General features: G+C 41.5%; 2 protein-coding genes across 2 annotated transcripts; one reads left to right on the top strand and one right to left on the bottom strand.

Moving 5' to 3' along the window:
• Nucleotides 1–1159: 1159 nt before the first annotated feature.
• On the bottom strand, nucleotides 1160–6060 carry kctd9a (potassium channel tetramerization domain containing 9a). Its single transcript, XM_056419671.1, has 12 exons — nucleotides 5899–6060; nucleotides 5516–5637; nucleotides 5385–5428; nucleotides 5203–5299; nucleotides 4999–5057; nucleotides 4780–4908; nucleotides 4638–4705; nucleotides 4443–4538; nucleotides 4206–4355; nucleotides 3728–3833; nucleotides 3174–3307; nucleotides 1160–2718 (listed from the first exon to the last, which is right to left on the bottom strand). Exons 1-12 carry the CDS (start codon nucleotides 5944–5946, stop codon nucleotides 2602–2604), a joined length of 1170 nt encoding a protein of 389 aa, XP_056275646.1. The 5' UTR covers nucleotides 5947–6060; the 3' UTR covers nucleotides 1160–2601.
• Nucleotides 6061–6595: 535 nt separating this feature from the next.
• Nucleotides 6596–8409, top strand: ankrd39 (ankyrin repeat domain 39). The gene is made up of 4 exons (XM_056419672.1): nucleotides 6596–6792; nucleotides 6961–7064; nucleotides 7154–7357; nucleotides 7457–8409. The coding sequence occupies exons 1-4, from the start codon at nucleotides 6699–6701 to the stop codon at nucleotides 7601–7603; spliced, it is 549 nt and encodes a 182-aa protein (XP_056275647.1). The 5' UTR covers nucleotides 6596–6698; the 3' UTR covers nucleotides 7604–8409.
• Nucleotides 8410–17123: the final 8714 nt, after the last annotated feature.

Raw genomic sequence — 17123 nt, 5'->3', positions numbered from 1 at the left:
CTTGTCTCAAAAAGATGCAGGAAAAAAAATTGGTTCACGCGTTTGTTACTTCTACTGCAACTCCTTATTATAAGGCTGCTCTAATAAGTCTCTAAGGTCCCTCCAGTTGATCCAGAATGCTGCAGCTCGTGTACTCACTAAAACCAAGAAAAGAGTTCACATGATTCCTGTATTAGCTGCTCGGACCTGGCTACCTGTAAAATCAAGAATCACATTTAAAATTCTTCTCCTGACCAACAAAGCCTTGATTGGTGATGCTCCATCATATCTTAAGGAGCTTGTAGTACCATATTGCCCCACTAGAGAGCTGCGCTCACTAAATGCGGGACTACTTGTGGTTCCTAGTCTTAAAAAGTAGGATGGGAGCCAGAGCCTTCAGGTACCAAGCTCCTCTTTTATGGAACCAGCTTCCATCTTCGGACACAGTCACCTCATTTAAGAGTAGACTGAAGACTTTCCTCTTCGATAGCGCTGTTATAGGGCTGAATCAGGGTCACCTGGTGCAGCCCCTTGATATGCTGCTATAGGCTTATAGCTGCTGGGGGACGTTTAGGATACACTGAGCACCTCTCTCCTCTTTTCTATCTCCTTGTGGATGAATTTTCATCTCTCCATCACACATTACTAACTCTGCTTTCTCCCCGGAGTCCTTTTGACTTCACGTCATAGATCCTACCTGCCTGATGGATCGTGGAGGTTTCCATCATGGAATATGACTACTACCAACTATTCATACACTATACATTAACTCTAAATCTGTCCTTCTGTACACATGACATCTATTGCATCTGTCCATCCTGGAGAGGGATCCTCCTCTGTTGCTCTCCTGAAGGTTTCCTCTTTTTTTTCCCCTGAAGGGTTGTTTGTGAGTTTTTCCTGATCCAATGTGAGGTTCTGGGACAGGGATGTCTATGTGTACAGATTGTAAAGCACTCTGAGACAAATTTGTAATTTGTGAAAATGGGCTATATAAAATAAACTGATTTGAACTGAAATAAACTGAATTGAACTGAATTAAATTGAATTAAGCAACCCTCATTGACGACACGGGCCGAGCAGTTTCAGCTATTTCCTGTCTGGCTCTTTTATGACATTGCGTATTTTGAATTTACAAAACAGAAGCTCATTCAAAACTGAGACGTAATAAATGTACAAAAAATTAGACAAGGTTTTTTCTTCTTCATGGCAGTTTATTTATAACAGTCATTCATGGAAATATATTTCCATGGTCGATTGCAATAATCATAGACGGGGAGAACGACACCACTCCCCGTCTGCAACGCAAACCAACCACTGCCCCATATTGCTTCAGAGAGATGTATTAAAATAAATAACCATAGTTCTCTCGTTGATTTTCACCCTCAAGGTGAAATACACAACATGATTGCCTTCACCATTCATTCTTACAGTCTGGGTACCTACTCCTGAACTGAGTATTGCATCAGAGCGGCTTTGAGCTACAGCGAGAGAGACTTCCCCAGTCAAAGACCAGTTGAGCTCTTCACACATGCAAAGTGACATCATCGACCACCTCGTCTGAAAATGCATTCTTTAGGAAGTTTTGGAAACATTGGATCTGATTTACATTAATATTACAAGCACCAAACAGTTTGGTGAAACATGTATACAAGTTAACATATCACTGTGCAAATGAGTTCAAAGCATGATTACGTGATAGGAATGGATACATGGAGCGTGTTTCCAGGCAAATTCACTTTGACAACATCGACGCGTGAAAAAATGGCGTTCTGTCAAAGCGCACCAGGCTCTCTCTCCGAATGGGAAACTGAAAAATAACGAGTGTCACACAGAAACATTACAAGAAGCATTCAAATGCATGCAATTCACTCGCACACCAGATTTGAAAAAAAGAGGTAGATTCACCAGACGCAAGACAAGGGAAAGCTTTTTAAAGAAACAATATTTAAGACTAGGAAAGAAGAAACCTCCCAGCTGTAAATAATGTATTGCATCCCCAAGCTGCGAGTAAAACTAGCCCGATGCATAGCTTCACGGTGCACTCAGAGCACACTTAGTCTTCCACACTGTGCTATTGTTATGGCTTTGGCTTAGATTGCTTCCTTTGTAATACGTTGAATCCAGCAAAATTAGGTTACATTTTTAAACAGGAATATATTACGACACTTATTGGTAAGTGACACCTTCTAGATCTGCTACAGAAGCATTCAAGGCAGCTCCGCACTCTGAACTTGACTCCACACAGATGGTGTGATTCTGACCCCCTGTTTACAGGTAATATGAAGGGAATAGAACTGATGGAGAACATTAAATGAGTATCGTCGTTGGATCGCATCCAGACACATCTACATACACAGGGGACGTTATTTTGTTTTGGTGATATATGCAGCTGAACATTAAAAAACATCCTACCATACAAACATAGAGACAACCCTGAATATATTCTAGTGCAAGATATTTAAAGCTAACATAATATAGGTGGGATGTGAGGGATGTGCATACACCTGTGCTGCAGACAGGTAAAGAGTGAGAGGTGGGGAATATAGTGGAGGAGAGGTTGGAGGAAAGAGCGGTCAGGAAGCCAGCTGTGGCCCCGCAGTGGACGCTGGTGTCTGCGCTGCGTTATCTGACACTCTGTGACATGTGCAGAGGGGTCAGCATCTCTTCAAAAATGGCTCCTTTTACATTGGACCCTCTCAGGTTGGCTTCTTGGAGATCGCAGCCGGACAGGTCACAGTTCTGCAAAAAGGCAGCGGACACAAGAGTAAAAAAATAAAAGGAGGATTACAACTGGAGAAGTGTAGATGTATCGTAAAGGTTTTACAGGAGCAGGTTGGAAAACATACACACATCGGGTGATATGGATATTGTGGACATTATTCCACAGGAAACAGAATATGTGAAACCTTCTGATGTATTATACACTTTATATAGTGATTATCACATGCACACTTTAGGTTAAAAAAGCTAGTCTTCTACATATCAAACGAATATCTCCAACAATTAGTTTCACTTGCAAAATCAGCAAAAAACATTAAAAACCTAATGCAGAAAACAGATTGTTAAAAAAAGTTTGAGTGAAATGTACCCATTGCATTAACTGCTTGTTTATGTTCCTTTCTGGCCCGAGAATGTTGCTGTAAATAAGATTATGAGAGTCAACAGAGATAATCCCGTCTGATGGCTGAACTCACCTCCAGATCCGTCCCCGCTAAAGTGGCGCCCCGCAGGTTGCAGTTCTTCAGCGTTGCATTTTTCAGAGTGGCCACACGCAGGTTGATGCCGGTCATTTGGCTCCCTTCCATGTCAACTCCTTTCAGGTTCGCACCTGATGATAAAAACATTTGTTAAAACATGATTACCTTCGCATTGAAAATGCGGAAGGTTATGTTTTGATCGCCGTGTATTTATTTATATATTTGTATGCGTGTTACTCGCATAACTAAAAAAGTATTAAACCGAATCGCATGAAATTTGGTGGGATGATTGGTTATTATCCGGGAATCATTTGATTAGATTTTGGAATCGATTGGCTCAAAGTTCAAGGTCAAGGTCATAAAAAGGTCAAAATCTTCTTTTTACCATAGCGCGGTACATTTGTATCCAATTGGCATGCAACTAATGCCAAAATGTTCATAATTCAATGCCCAATCTTGTGATATGCGAAGGTATGCGCTCTACCGAGTGCCCGTTCTAGTTATATATGTTGAACTGCTGTATACTTTGTTTAGGCGCTGCGATGGATTACCTTCCAGGTTGGCCTTCAGTCCAGATGGATCTTCGAAATTGCATCCTCTGAGAGAAGCTCCCTCTGCATTGGAGCAGAGCATCTTCACCCCTTGTAAGTTAGCACCCTTCAAAAGACAAAAGCATCCATAATGTCATTGTAATATTGTTCATATTATGTGTCCAGACTGAGGAGAAAAGAGTCTGCTTGCTGTTCTTTTAATGAGGTGGATGTGAGAGTAGGTGTCTAAGAGCAGAAGGGCCCTTCCTCCACATAGCTGAGGGGGCAGGAGGCGCTAAACCAAAAACAACTCAACCCACCGTTTATCAGCAGGAAGGCCAGCCAATAAACAATATCACACAACTTCCACAGAGTAAGAACATGTTCGCTTCCCCACCTTGAGGTTTTTGAGGACATTCTGCCCTGCGTGTGCGTCTGCTGATCCTGCATCAGCACATGGATCATTTAGTGCTGACAAGAAAAGAGTTTTAAGACCTACATCCAGGTTTGCTCCGGAAAGATCCGCCCGCTCCAGATTGGAAGAGCACAGGTTGGCGTGCGTCAGGTTGCAGCGGCTGAGATTGGCCATCTTGAAATTGATGTAGCGCAAATCAAGTCGGGACAGATCCGCACCGCTGAAATTAAGTCCCTAAAAACAGTGAGAGCGATGGAGTCAAAAATGTAGTTGATACGGTGAAATGAGGGGGTGAATGAAAACGTGTTCATTTGGCTGTACCTGACAGCGAAGCTCCGACTTGGTGGGGGTTGCCAGAAGAAAACGAACAAACTCTTTGCGGGAAATAGGAGAGTGGTCCTCTGGCGGCTGTGTGTTCTGTTTCGAAAGGAAGCATATTGTCGTAAGTCGCGATGCATTCGAGGGAGGTATCGCTCCTCCAAATGTCAACGATTTACCTTCCAAACTTCATATTACCTTGATTGCTACTTCCAGCTGTTCAGCAAGCTGCTCAATTCCAAAGAACCGAGCCTCCTCGAGGACACCTGGAAGACATTCGATAAAGGAATTGAATTTAATGACCCTCCTTAGATTGATTCTGGTACGTCAGAAAGCTCACCTCGTATATTTATGCCTTCATTGATGATGAGCTGGCCGTGTCTCAAGTAGTTGAGAATAGGCTCAAAGTATTCAGGGCTGCGGTCGATTAAGTAAGCCCCATGTTCGTCTTGCGTGTTCCCCCACACATCTGGAGCAAGACAGAGGTTCACAGAACATGGTGGAGAGGATGCCTCACATTAAACACAATGCGCCAATTGGCTGATTAGCCATAACTTACCTTTCTCTCCAAACATATGAGCAAGCATACTCTCTGGCTCCTTGCTGACCAAGGTGCTCCTGAACACATGAGAGACACATTCAACAAAGAAAATGTAACCATCATGAAGAAGAAACTAATATGAAAGCACACTGTGGTACAGCAATATGAAGTATTTTATAATGTGTTTATTACTAGTAAAGACAGCATTAACAACAAAGATACCTGGTGGTGGTGAAGGGCCGACCACCAATATTAAGGGTCAGCCAGTCAGTGTGGGCTCCATGATGATCAGATGTAACCGTGGACTCATTTTGAGGGTCTGTGACATAACAAAGACAAGAAGACATTGAGTGTGTGTGACACCATATGCTTTACCTTGACAGTGGACATGTCACAGCACTCACCAACAAATGGATCTCCTTCTGACATGTACAGCACGTCGTCATCTCTGTTATATAAACACACAAGTCTCAGATTTAGTTGGTGCTCCTAATGAGCTCACGCTTCATTTTGATTTTAATCATGATGAGCTTACCTTATAAGGGCAATGTCATCTATGAGACCACCCTTTCCATTGTATACAGAGGCAGCTTTGATTCCCAACTTACTGCTGGCTACGGATAGTAAGTCGGACAAGCTACCGTATACTGCTACAACCTTTAAAAAAAAAGGAAAAAAAGGCGCGTTGTTACTGGGATTAAGTCTGAAACAAAATATGTCACTCCTGCGTAATACGAGATTGAGTCACAGTTACGTTTATCAAAGAGCGTCATGAAGAGTGAGGTTGACTTGAATAGTGTTGATACGTAGGTTAGCAGGTTCAGGTACGTTTAGCGTTAGTCTCGAGGTGGGAGGACACAGTGGAAAAAGCAGCGGCCCAAGTTCCAACGGAAACAAGCCCACATAGTTATTACCAACCTTGCCATTTTTAGATGTCCCGTTAACAAATAAGGTAACTCTTCTCATTCTTTAGGCGCTTTGGTTATAGTTAAGTGCTTTGTTACAGTTCCAAGAACAACGTGGCGTTTGCCAGCTGGCGCTTGCCGATGATTCAGACTGGCTAACGTTTGCTAGCTGCGTCAGACAACAACACGAGACAAAAGATGCCTTCAAAGTTATCGGAAAAATAAGTGCCCTACGTACAACACTCCCGAGTTCAGGTAGTGTTGGATAGTGCTTACATGTTGATATGTATCACCCTCTCTGCCTTATTTACAGATACAGTGTTAAGTAAGTTACGTGTTTATTATCAGCGTATCATATACCTAAATTGTACTAGGGCATTAAAGAGAGCCGAAAAGATTAATCATAGACATAACACATTATTAACATAATTGATGTAGCCTTTTTTGGTGATATTTAAACAATTTAAATGATCTATTGCACCAGTGTCATAATTCGCTTTTCATTATTACTATGCTGACACAGTACACAGTAAGGCTATGTAGCTTGACCAAAACAAATCTGGGACGCAAACCCCGGACAAGAACTTTACAAAACGACCAAATCACAGAGTACTTGAAGGGAGCCTTTGACTGCAGATATGCAATTGGCCGGAGTAATCACACGTGACGTAAGCACGCTAGTTTTACGCATCGGGTTGTCTGGTTTCAAAGTGTAGCCACCTATTTGTTAGCCTTCCTGAGTTTCTTTTCGTTTTGTATGAGACAAATAATAGCCATTTGCGTTGTTTCAATTCGTTTCTAACTACTATTGCAATGGCGTCCGATAGGCAGCATTGTTCGTGTTGCTCCCATCCAGTCTCCTCTCCCAGTGTTTACCAGACATTGAGTGAAATGGAGTTTGAACGAGGTTTGCATTCAACTGTCAGGCATGTGTGGTCTGAGTTAAAGCATTGGTTCAGATCGAGTTAAAATATCTGCAGCACATGTTACATTGACAGTTTCCTTCTTTTGATTGCATGGCTTGGCTACAACGATCTTCCTATGAAGTAAAGTGCTTGCTGTCATTCGTATGCAGGTATCTGGTCGGCTGCAATGGATGGGGACTTGGATCGGGTCAAGTTCTTGGTCCAGAAGGGCACTGACCCCAACCTGAGGGACTCGGCTGGATACACAGCTCTGGTGAGTTTGCTCGGAGGATGTTTGGCTGAAAGTGCTGCAGTGGCCTCATGTATCTAAACTTCTTCTCATATGTGTGTATTTTATCTCAGCACTATGCAAGTCGCAGTGGTCATCACCCTGTATGCCAGTTCCTTCTTGAGACCGGTGCTTGTGCATCTCCCCAGACATCCGGCGGTGCTACACCACTCCATCGATCAGCTTACTGCGGCCGCCTCGATGTTGTCAGACTCCTGCTGCACCACAGGGCAGATCCAATGATCTGTGATGACGATGGTGCATCCCCTTTACATAAGGTACAGAGCTGTCAACATAATAAAAACATTCGAGGAAGACGGTCTGGTGGTCATTTTACCGCCTGCCTGTATTTGTTGCTCTGTTAAACGCTTGAGCAGGCTGCAGAGCAGGGCCATGAAGAGGTGTGTGAGCTGCTTCTGGAGCGCTGTCCAGCCCTCTGCAGCCAGGTGAACAAGAGGCTCCAGCTTCCCTTCCAGCTGGCACCGCAGCAAGATCTGCGGGAACTGTTAAAACCTCCTCTGTGACGATGGACACACTGCGCCCGGCCCATTGCGAGGTCATCCAGTTGATATGAGCTCAAAATAAACTAGGTGAGGTCCGCTGAAGTCCCGTCTTGATCTAGATGTATTACATCTGGTTCCATCTTTCTCAGTTGAACATCAGCAAAGAGCCACTGAATAAAAGTAGGCGGGGGGGGGGACACACCACATCACATTTTCTAGCTTCATACCATGAATATCATCCTGTTTTTTATGCACCTCCTAGTCCTAAACTGTAGAAACTTGTGACACCTGTAAAATCACACTATTGTCCAGACACTCGTTGCTGCTTCACTCTTATCAGGTAGTGGTCAAATAATTCAGTTTAAACACGCCAGCCTTTGTGTTATGAAGAGCAAGTTACAGCTGAGGTACTTAGTTTAAGTTTGAGGGCTATGTGGTGATGAGGAAGGAAGAATCAGGTGAATACTCCCACCTCACCATCTGATGAGGTGCACTGATCTGTAATGGGGGTCATTTCACTGTGGCATTAGCCTTCCATTCATATTTCTCAGTTCAAAACAAGAGCAGAGCAGGAGTGCACAGTATCTATCAACAGGACAAATGGGAACAACAGTCAAGTTCAAAAAGTACAAAGTCTTTTTAGTCCTGAAATTTCTCTTTGAAATGACTTTAATTAAACCCACAATGTGTAACATTTAAAATGTATTTGAGCTGTGCCCTACAAACACCCGCGTTTGCTTTTCACTGCAGCACTAATAATTGTTTTCTTTGAACTTGTGGCATGTTTGACAAAGGAATTTGTATTAAAACTGGAGGCCAACATTGTTTGCCTGTGTTGGGTTATTTGTTAAACTTTGTGGGCCATGTTTGTGTGAAGGGATCCTTGCTGGCTTCCTGTGTGGCAGCAGGGGGAGCTGTTGCCTTTAGAGCAGCTTGTGTTGTGTTAGCAGGACCCATGTGAATGAGCTTACAGCTCACACGCAGTGACCTCATTCAATCCTTCCAGCAAAATGATGGAAAACTAAACATGGTAACTGTTAAAAAGAGAGCAAAGAGTCTAACTGTTCAGCTTCTACTGAGACATTATGAATGGACACCACTGTTTAGCTGTTTCATGATGTTCATGCCACCATAGCTTATTTAATGAAGAATAACTGATTTTTTGGTCTAAACTGTTGATAATTTATTTTCACACATTGGCATCATTACTCATGACGTGTTCAAAATTCGACATGGTCTTTAGGAACACACATTTTACTTGTGACCCATAGCTAGCAGCATGTCTCAGCTGCTTCTACTGTATTACTTTTATTTCCCAGAGTACTTCAGCAAATATGTGGGATCTGCTGCTTCTGGTGTAAATTATTCACACTCTTCTACAGTGAGAAATTACATCGCAGATGTTCTCATTGACCTCAGCCTCACAACTGTCCACCAACCTGGAAGCCAGGGTTGCTAGTTTGTTGTTCCTGTCGTTATTAATACTTCATTGTGTGTCATAGTGACTTGTAATGGCAGATTAAGAAAACATAAATAGTGGCTTTACCATCACCCATTAATTATGTGTATTTGTAGAAACAACAAACTTTCAATTAGATTTGTTTCTAATGATTAGCAGTCTTACTGAGAGAACTCTAAATATCTTTAATTATCAAAGTCAGGACACATTATCGAGTGTTTTTTTCAAATACCAGTATTTAGAAGCAAAGGGAACAAAGGACGGAAGCCTTGGGGTGAATTATGGATGTTGATATTTCCACATCTACTGAAACAGATTGAAATACTTTCATCTATTTTCTCACATACTTACTTATTCAAAGCATGTTCAATAAGTAACATGTGCAAATCCCCTCCGCCTTCCACAGATGTGTACTGTTTGAACTACGCTGCACTTCTTCCTCGCTCACACAGTCCGCACATGTACAACCCCTACAAGCTCTCGCTGAATTCTGAGGCACTTTCATTGGGTCTGCTGGTGGGCGGTGTTTCTAAACTACCTTCAAACCACATCCAGTGCCGTGACTCGAGGGGTGCCCGGCTACATCTGGAGCTCATTGCAGCTGACGCCACACAACCCAAGGAGATGGGGTGTCGCGGGGTGGATGGAGCGGGGTGGGGGTATTTTAGCTCGCAGAACTAAGCTAAGAGAGCTGTTTACGCTCAGTGACAACTTCCTCCTTCCACCCAACTTAGGAGCTGTTAGGGACTAGGAACTAGGAACAAGGAGCACCCATTCTGAGTGCCACATGCCAGTAATAGCAGGGGTTTGCTCCGCCTTTTTTTTTTTTTTTTACTGCTCAGAGAGGAGATTGTTTCGAAGATATCCATGTTTGTTTTTGCAATAGCAGGAAGAACAAAGTTTATTATGCCGTTTGAATCGGAGAAGTAAATTTGACTGGCACACAGACTATCACACCCGCCCTCAGCACCTTCTGATTTATCCCGTGCCAGATTCTTTGCAACATAATCAAAGTTGATGTCTGAGATTTGCTCGCAGAGGGCGAGGTAATGAAAACCCTCTGTGTCAATCAGTAAAAGTAGAGGAATATTTAACGGCCACATAGTTTTTTTGATAATCTTTCACGAGCTGGTTCGAATTTGAAAGCCGTTTTGCCCTTTTTATGTGGAAAATGAGCAGCCTTGACTATAAAACAAAAATCATTTAAATTAATTAAATTGTACTTAACTCCGTTTTGTTGGTACACATGTTAGAATAAGTGACGGTTAAGGTGAGATTTCTACGCCAAGCTTTTGAGAGCATTTTTGTAATGGGAGGACTCCACAAGATGAGGAATTTGGATTACTCTATTTAGTTAGATTTATTTGGAAAGCAATGAAACTTCCTGGCCCTGGAACCCACTTCCACCATAATGAGCCCAAGTTAAACCAGGAATGGGTGTTATTTCCCCTTAGAAATAGAAGTGGTCTGTTTGACATGCTTGCGTGGAGGATTTAAAGTCAGTGCTGGCAACTTTATTTTAAACTGTGCTTTTGTCTTAGAGTGGATGAGGAGAACAGCTTGTCCTCTGTGTGTATTTGTCCACTTTGATGGGTTTTTGTGGTTGAAAAATTGTCTTGCTCAACACAAAAAATATATATATAATTTTCCATATTATTCCATTCAGCCAATTGTCAGTTGCTTCCATTTTGGTGAAATCCAGATGCTTGTTTTCACAGATAAAAAGGCCATCCGGTGCTTATCGTTCCTGTGTCCACCTGTACACAACTAGTGCCCCTCTCTTGCCTCCCAGCTGCCCTGGCAGAGCCTGAGCTGTCTGAACGATCCCAAAGTAATCAGGTAAATGGCTGGCAGATGGGCACACAGTAAGTAGTGGAGTCCCAGACTCTGACATGGAGGACCGCCCCACTGTCTCATCTGCATCGGGGAAATCGGGAAAGTGTGGGAGTGTGGGAGCTGGGTGAGGGGGCGTGTGTGATCAAATCAACAGGAGCTGCTCCTTGGAGAAGCTGCATAATCCAATTCAGGCCCACTCCCACTTTAAAGCAGCATGTTGTCTGCTGGTTCAAGTGATGTAGCAGATCTTACGCTCCCCTTTTCCAGGTCAGCGAGTGACGAGAGCCATGAGTCCAGAGCCTGCAGCTCGGCTGTTCCAGGGAATCAGTGCAGTGACTGTGGCAAACGACAGGCTTCTCAGGTGATCCGGCCTAACACAAATCGGGCGGGACCATGTGATGCGTGTTTTTTTTTCTAGATATTATTAATACTCGTCAGCTTTATATTTTGATCTGACTTTTCAACCACATTCTACATCTCCCAGTCGTTTAAAGAGTGGATGGAGTAGCCATGTCAACAGGGTTTGGGTTGTTGCAGCCACACTTGGATGACATTTCAACCGACACATCTGGACAGTGTTACGTCTCTACCGGCGACCATTAGCATGAAAAAGTTTCCCCAGGAAAGTGTGCTCAGTGAACATGCTGTAATTTATCTGTTATTGTGGGTATATTTGAGGGGGAGGGGGAGTATTTTACCAGATGTTTTTACTTTTTTTCCCGAACACTTTGGTGGATGGTCTCTTTTTATTAATTATGGAGATGTAATCTTCTCAAACGCAGGTCCAGACAAACAACCCACAGCTGTACCATATGAGTCAGAGAACAATTAATGAAGCTTTTGGGCTCATATGTATATAGGTCCCATCGTACCAGACAGATTGTTATTTATCATTTTCCAAATCTGGAACAAAGGAACTATACTGTGCGTGCCCCTTGTTGAGCTTTTCAAGCATATTGTTCGTCTGCACACGTTTACTTGTCATCCATCCCATGCCTGTCTATTTGTTAATGTTTGTGTTTCCTATAGTTTATAGCAAAGGATTCTTAGTTCAGCAAGTTTCACCCATCAGACTGCTGTTGATGTAACACACAGGTTTCAGACAATATATTTCACAGTCTCATACACATTGATGAAACTGTCAGTAAGGTTGGTTTTTCATTAAGATTCTTATAAAACAGGAAAGGTTACCCCAACGTATGCGAAAACGTACAACCTTAAAGCGCCTATGATTACTCTTCATATCACACCAGTGGATTGAATGATTACATTCAGTCCGGATGTTGAAAGATAGTGACGAATACAGAGAACATGATCATCTGTCTTTCCACGTTCTCTCAGCTCGATGGTGCTTTATTACTTCTTTTGGCAAATCTTTGTTTTCAAGCCAACAACTTTACAAAAAATCATTTCAGTTTTTGATATGTTCATTTGAAGATGTGGGTTTATGGTCCATGAGCCAGCTACATTACTGGCTTTTATGCTTTAATGTCATTCAACTTCACTTTGGTTTCAATATTGAAAAAATCCTAATAGAAAAATATAGGTTACATAAAACTGAGCACCAATTTAAGATAAACATTTCAACCTAATCTTTCCCCTTTTACTTTTTGTCATTATAGCATGATATAAAATCAGAATGTGTTATAATATTTATTCCAGGGACAGCCAAGATCATCAATACATACCAACGTGTATACGTAAATTGTGTGAAATACAGTGGTTTACTCAAATTCAATGTTAAGGTTTTTGATAAATGTAATGTAGTGAAGGAGAAGTGTAAAATAGAATTAAATGGAAACATTTTATTCTATTTTACACTTCTCCTTCACTATATTTCAGAGAGAAACTATGTTTCTCTGGCAGCTATAGTTACTAGTTACTTTACTGTTACACAAATAACATACATGAGGAACTTATACAAGGATGCATTGTTATACAATAGAGTATATAAAGAAATTTAAATGAGCCCCACTTCATCTAATTTTAAACATTCAAATGCTACTTAAATATAATGTGTTAGTGATAGTAATCCAATGTAATAATAAGAATAGGGGTGCATTTCCTGCATTATACTTTTACTAATACCTTAGGTCTTAGTAAAAGTACATTTTGCTCATAATACCTTACTTATACTTTAGCATTGTAAATGCAGAACCTGAAATATTTTTATTTGTTTTGCTACTTAACTGAATAAGAGTCCAATCCAAAATTCATCTTTGATGAATAGTTTCTGCTTTTCATCATTCGCCGTGAGAAGTGAAGCATGAAAGGAAGACTTCAGGCAAAGAAATGATCCTGCAAGCCCTCATTTTGTTCAGATCTGATCAGATAAATCAAATTCTTCAATGTAGTTGGTGTGCAATAGAAAAGGCAGAAGTGAAATGCTGCATTTGCTGAGTATTCACACCTCAAACAATGCATCTGACACCACATTTGTTCAGCTCTCCCCAACAATACCAAACGGCAAAATATTGACGACTGCCGTGACAAGACTCCCATTGAGTGTGAATGACCAGGGAACGCAACACATGTGTAATTGAACAAGATGGTTACGCTGATGAACTAAGACTCATAGAGGCACGGCGTCCCTCTGTCAGCAGGTGCCCGGCACACACTGGCCCATTCATATGCACATTCCTGTCTCTCCACTCGCAGCCAAGCAGGTTCCTCCCGGCCACTCAGGACAGGGGCTGACGCACACAAAGGGTCTTCAATCTGCCTCAGACAACAGCCAGCATAAAGGCCCGGAAAGCCACAACAGTGTTATGTCAAAGGGGGGGGCGCAGAGTTTGGGGGGCCCTGCGTAAGAACAGGGGCACTGCTGATGGATGGATGAGGGCTGGGCTCAAACAACGTAGTGGAAGGCCTGTCTCGGGGTTTTCTGCATAAAGGAGGATATTTGTACTTGCCCAGTAACAATGGAATGCAAACACGAAAAGTGAGGACAATAAAACACCACTTTGGGGGCGATGAAGAAGCTGCTAGGGAAATCATTATGCAAAGCGTCTCCGGGGGCAGATATTGTTCACTCTGAGGATTGCATGACTCTCTGTTTGTCCTCATGCTGATGTGTGGCTTCAGTTTGCTTTTGCATAGGGTATTCGTGGCTTTAACAGTGTCCGGCACATTTCCTTATGCTGAAAGGAAGTGAGGAGTGACCAGAAATGCCCCACCTCATCTTAAACCAGACTGTATTTGGACTGAGCTTTTGTCAGACACATCTAAAGGAAAGTTCAACTGACTTTAAAGCCTATGTACTCCTGGTGCTATTTACTGAAGTGCATCCTTTGTAGACAAAATGTGGTATTTTTTGCATTTCCTCACAGATGAAAAGCAACTGGACTGTGTAATTATTAATTAAAATCATAAACATTGTGCCTTCATTTTTATAGCCTTTCAGTTAAGCCCTGTCGGGAAGCTCGCCTATATGCTTCTTGAGCTACCATGGTATGTACACATCATGGGGGCAGGTTAATGAATAATGAAAGGAGTTTTTTTTTCAAATTAGCCTATACATATTACAAGTTCTGCTTTCTCTCTCATATGTGGGCAAGTGAACCAGAAATAAAGACAGTGTGCCGCCCCTGTGCTGCTATAAACATCCAAATAACATCTTTTATTGGTCTCATCTGTTTTGCACCCATTTTACCACCCAAACTGTCACTGTTCAGACAGAGATGAAGATTTCCAGAGTTTCAGATGTATCAGTCATCTTTCATCAGAGGAAAACAATAAGCAGTGAATAAAAATCTCCATATGTCAAGACTTCTGCCAAGGCTTTCTTGTCCTCTGAAAAGCTGTTTAAAATCATTAGCAGCTTGTTGCACATCCCGAGAGAACTATTTATCAGTGACATGTCTATAAAAGATGTGTGTTTTTTAAAACTCCTGTGGCATCAAATGTCTTCTCAGTCATGTTTTGATCGTAAGATGTGGCTTATGGCAGCACATGCCCATTTAACTCTCACTATTAGATATTGATAGACATGCTTGGTTTTCTCTGGTATGTATGCGGTTGTCACATTCACAATCCATCTGCTAGTCAGCAGCTCTCTTTGAAGCTGAAAGTTAATTTGAGCTCAAAGTGCAGTTGACTGAAATACATCAATCTTGACATGTAACAACAAGACAGTTTGTCCTTTGGCTTCAGTCAGTCACTCTAACTTTAAGGAAAGGTGGACATTTTGGGAAGTATTGCCTTATTGCCAAGGGTTTGCTGAGAAGATGGATACCACTCTTGTGTCTGGGCATGTGAAATATGAAGCTGCAGGCGGATAGCTTAGCATAAAGACTAAAAACAGAAAAACAAACGTAGCTCCGTCTAAAGGCGACGCCATCTGACTACCAGCTCCTCTTAAACTTTTTTAATTAAGACTGAAAAACGTGAAAGCAACATGTCGTTGTGTTATGTGCTGGACGACTACTTGTCATGTCACTGCTCCTGGCCAAAAAACACAGAAAAAGCACATTCTCTTTGTGCTAAGCTAACCTGCTGCAGCTGGTAGCTTCCCAGTTCATTTACAGGTATATACATCGTCTCATCTGACTGAAGGTGTTCTTTGCTAAAATGTTCAGCTATTCCTTTAAAAGAGTACACCACCCGCCCGCCCAAAGCTGCAGTAGGCCTATAAAGTGGTGCAGGGATCATTTATTAAAGTTGGCCAACAAAAACATTGGGATCTTTTAATTAGCTTTTGCAGAAAATAAACACAGTGGTTTTTAATACTTTCAATTCAGTAAATGAATCTTCACAAGTAAACTCAACTTTTACGATTTTCGTAGACCTAGGCTACATACTTTTGTGTAGGCTATACATGCAGGGCGCGAGTATACATAACAAGGCTGTGAAGGTGGACTAGATGTCTTGGCGACGTTTTGCAATTTAATTTAACTACTTGTTGGCAACCGCTTTTTATTTTTAGACACGTACTTCACAACAACAAGAGGATTCGTACGGTGGAACAAAACCTTTAACATCTCTGAGCTTGGGTAACCACATTATTTCAGGGGGAGCTAACCAAAAACCTATTAAAAAAACATTAATTTCAAGACAAGGGAACAAGGAGTGTAAAAAAGCTCACACATTTCCAGGTTTTAGGAATTATTCCTGCGAGAGTAGGGCTGCAGATGTCTGGTCACCTCGTTTCTTTTTAACTGCTTGATTTGTTCAGCACCAACTGATGCGAAAGTCTGAAAACCTGCATCAAGTGATGCAGGTTTTCCAGACTTCACACAGCACCCTCTGGAGCCACAAAAGAACTATATATAGTATAGAAGTATTTAACATATGCAATAGAAGGCTATACTCCTCCCACATTCCTGTCAACATACTTTAATGTCTAAAAGCAGTTGAGTTAAAAGTTATTGAACAGAACTGTGGTTTTAAACTGATGACTACACAAGGGACAAAGTTATCAACACATATATGTAACATTTACAATTTGCATCTGCATACTGAGTACATGGGCATGACAAAGCTGCTGCTGTTATCAAAATGATTAATTTAGATAAATTCACAGCATCACAACTTTTGTATTTCAAGTATCTTCCCCTATATTTAACCCCTAAACTCTATTGTCTGCTAAATTCAAAAACAATGTTTGTATCTTGTTGTAATTCCTTGAGTTAAGTTTTGATTTATATGGTATATTGTTCTTTTTTCATCTCTTTTAACACTGACACATCTCAATTTAGATTTTTAGGTGGCTTGATTACAGAATCAACACTTAATACTTACAACATGTAACATCATGCCAAGATATATGTTACAACCAATATAACAGCAATAATTATTATTAATATTATTATTATTATTATTATCATAAGGTGGTGTTTTCTTTCTCAATAAAGGACATGTTGTAGAATAGCTCAGCATCTACACATGCAGAGCAAAAGCCTTTTCTATGAGACTCAGTTTAAGTGTTTATATGTGACTCCTTTGTACTGAATATTGAAATTGCATTTTCTAGAATGTAAAGCAAAAGAGCAAAAAAAGTCAACTCCTTTTGCGAATGGCTTTAACATATAACACACGTTGACAGTGTATGGAAGATGAAAGGCTCACACATGTTGAAACACAAATCTGTTTCTTTGTCATCCCATTCTTTAATCTAACTACCAATCTGGGCTGCTGTGTGTCTCTGTAATTTGCAGTCGTCAATCATTTCTTAATTGTGACATATTACCTGAACTATGTGTTTGATCCGACAGTGCAAACGTATGTTTGCGCGAAATTGGCGTTTAC

This window comes from Pseudoliparis swirei, chromosome 7 (genome assembly GCF_029220125.1).
Source record: "Pseudoliparis swirei isolate HS2019 ecotype Mariana Trench chromosome 7, NWPU_hadal_v1, whole genome shotgun sequence".
NCBI lineage: Eukaryota > Metazoa > Chordata > Actinopteri > Perciformes > Liparidae > Pseudoliparis > Pseudoliparis swirei.
The sequence above is the reverse complement of the archived record's forward strand: the minus strand, read 5'-3'. Positions and strand labels throughout refer to the sequence as shown.

Excerpts from the sequence above, each read along its gene's own strand:
- ankrd39 (XM_056419672.1), top strand. The coding sequence starts at position 6,699 with ATGGCGTCCGATAGGCAGCATTGTTCGTGTTGCTCCCATCCAGTCTCC. Across the intron at positions 7,065-7,153 it reads CGGCTGGATACACAGCTCTG|CACTATGCAAGTCGCAGTGG; the intron begins GTGAGTTTGCTC and ends ATTTTATCTCAG. Across the intron at positions 7,358-7,456 it reads GTGCATCCCCTTTACATAAG|GCTGCAGAGCAGGGCCATGA; the intron begins GTACAGAGCTGT and ends ACGCTTGAGCAG.
- kctd9a (XM_056419671.1), bottom strand. The coding sequence starts at position 5,946 with ATGAGAAGAGTTACCTTATTTGTTAACGGGACATCTAAAAATGGCAAG. Across the intron at positions 5,638-5,898 it reads GGACATCTAAAAATGGCAAG|GTTGTAGCAGTATACGGTAG; the intron begins GTTGGTAATAAC and ends TTTTTTTTAAAG. Across the intron at positions 2,719-3,173 it reads TAGCGGGGACGGATCTGGAG|AACTGTGACCTGTCCGGCTG; the intron begins GTGAGTTCAGCC and ends GCCTTTTTGCAG.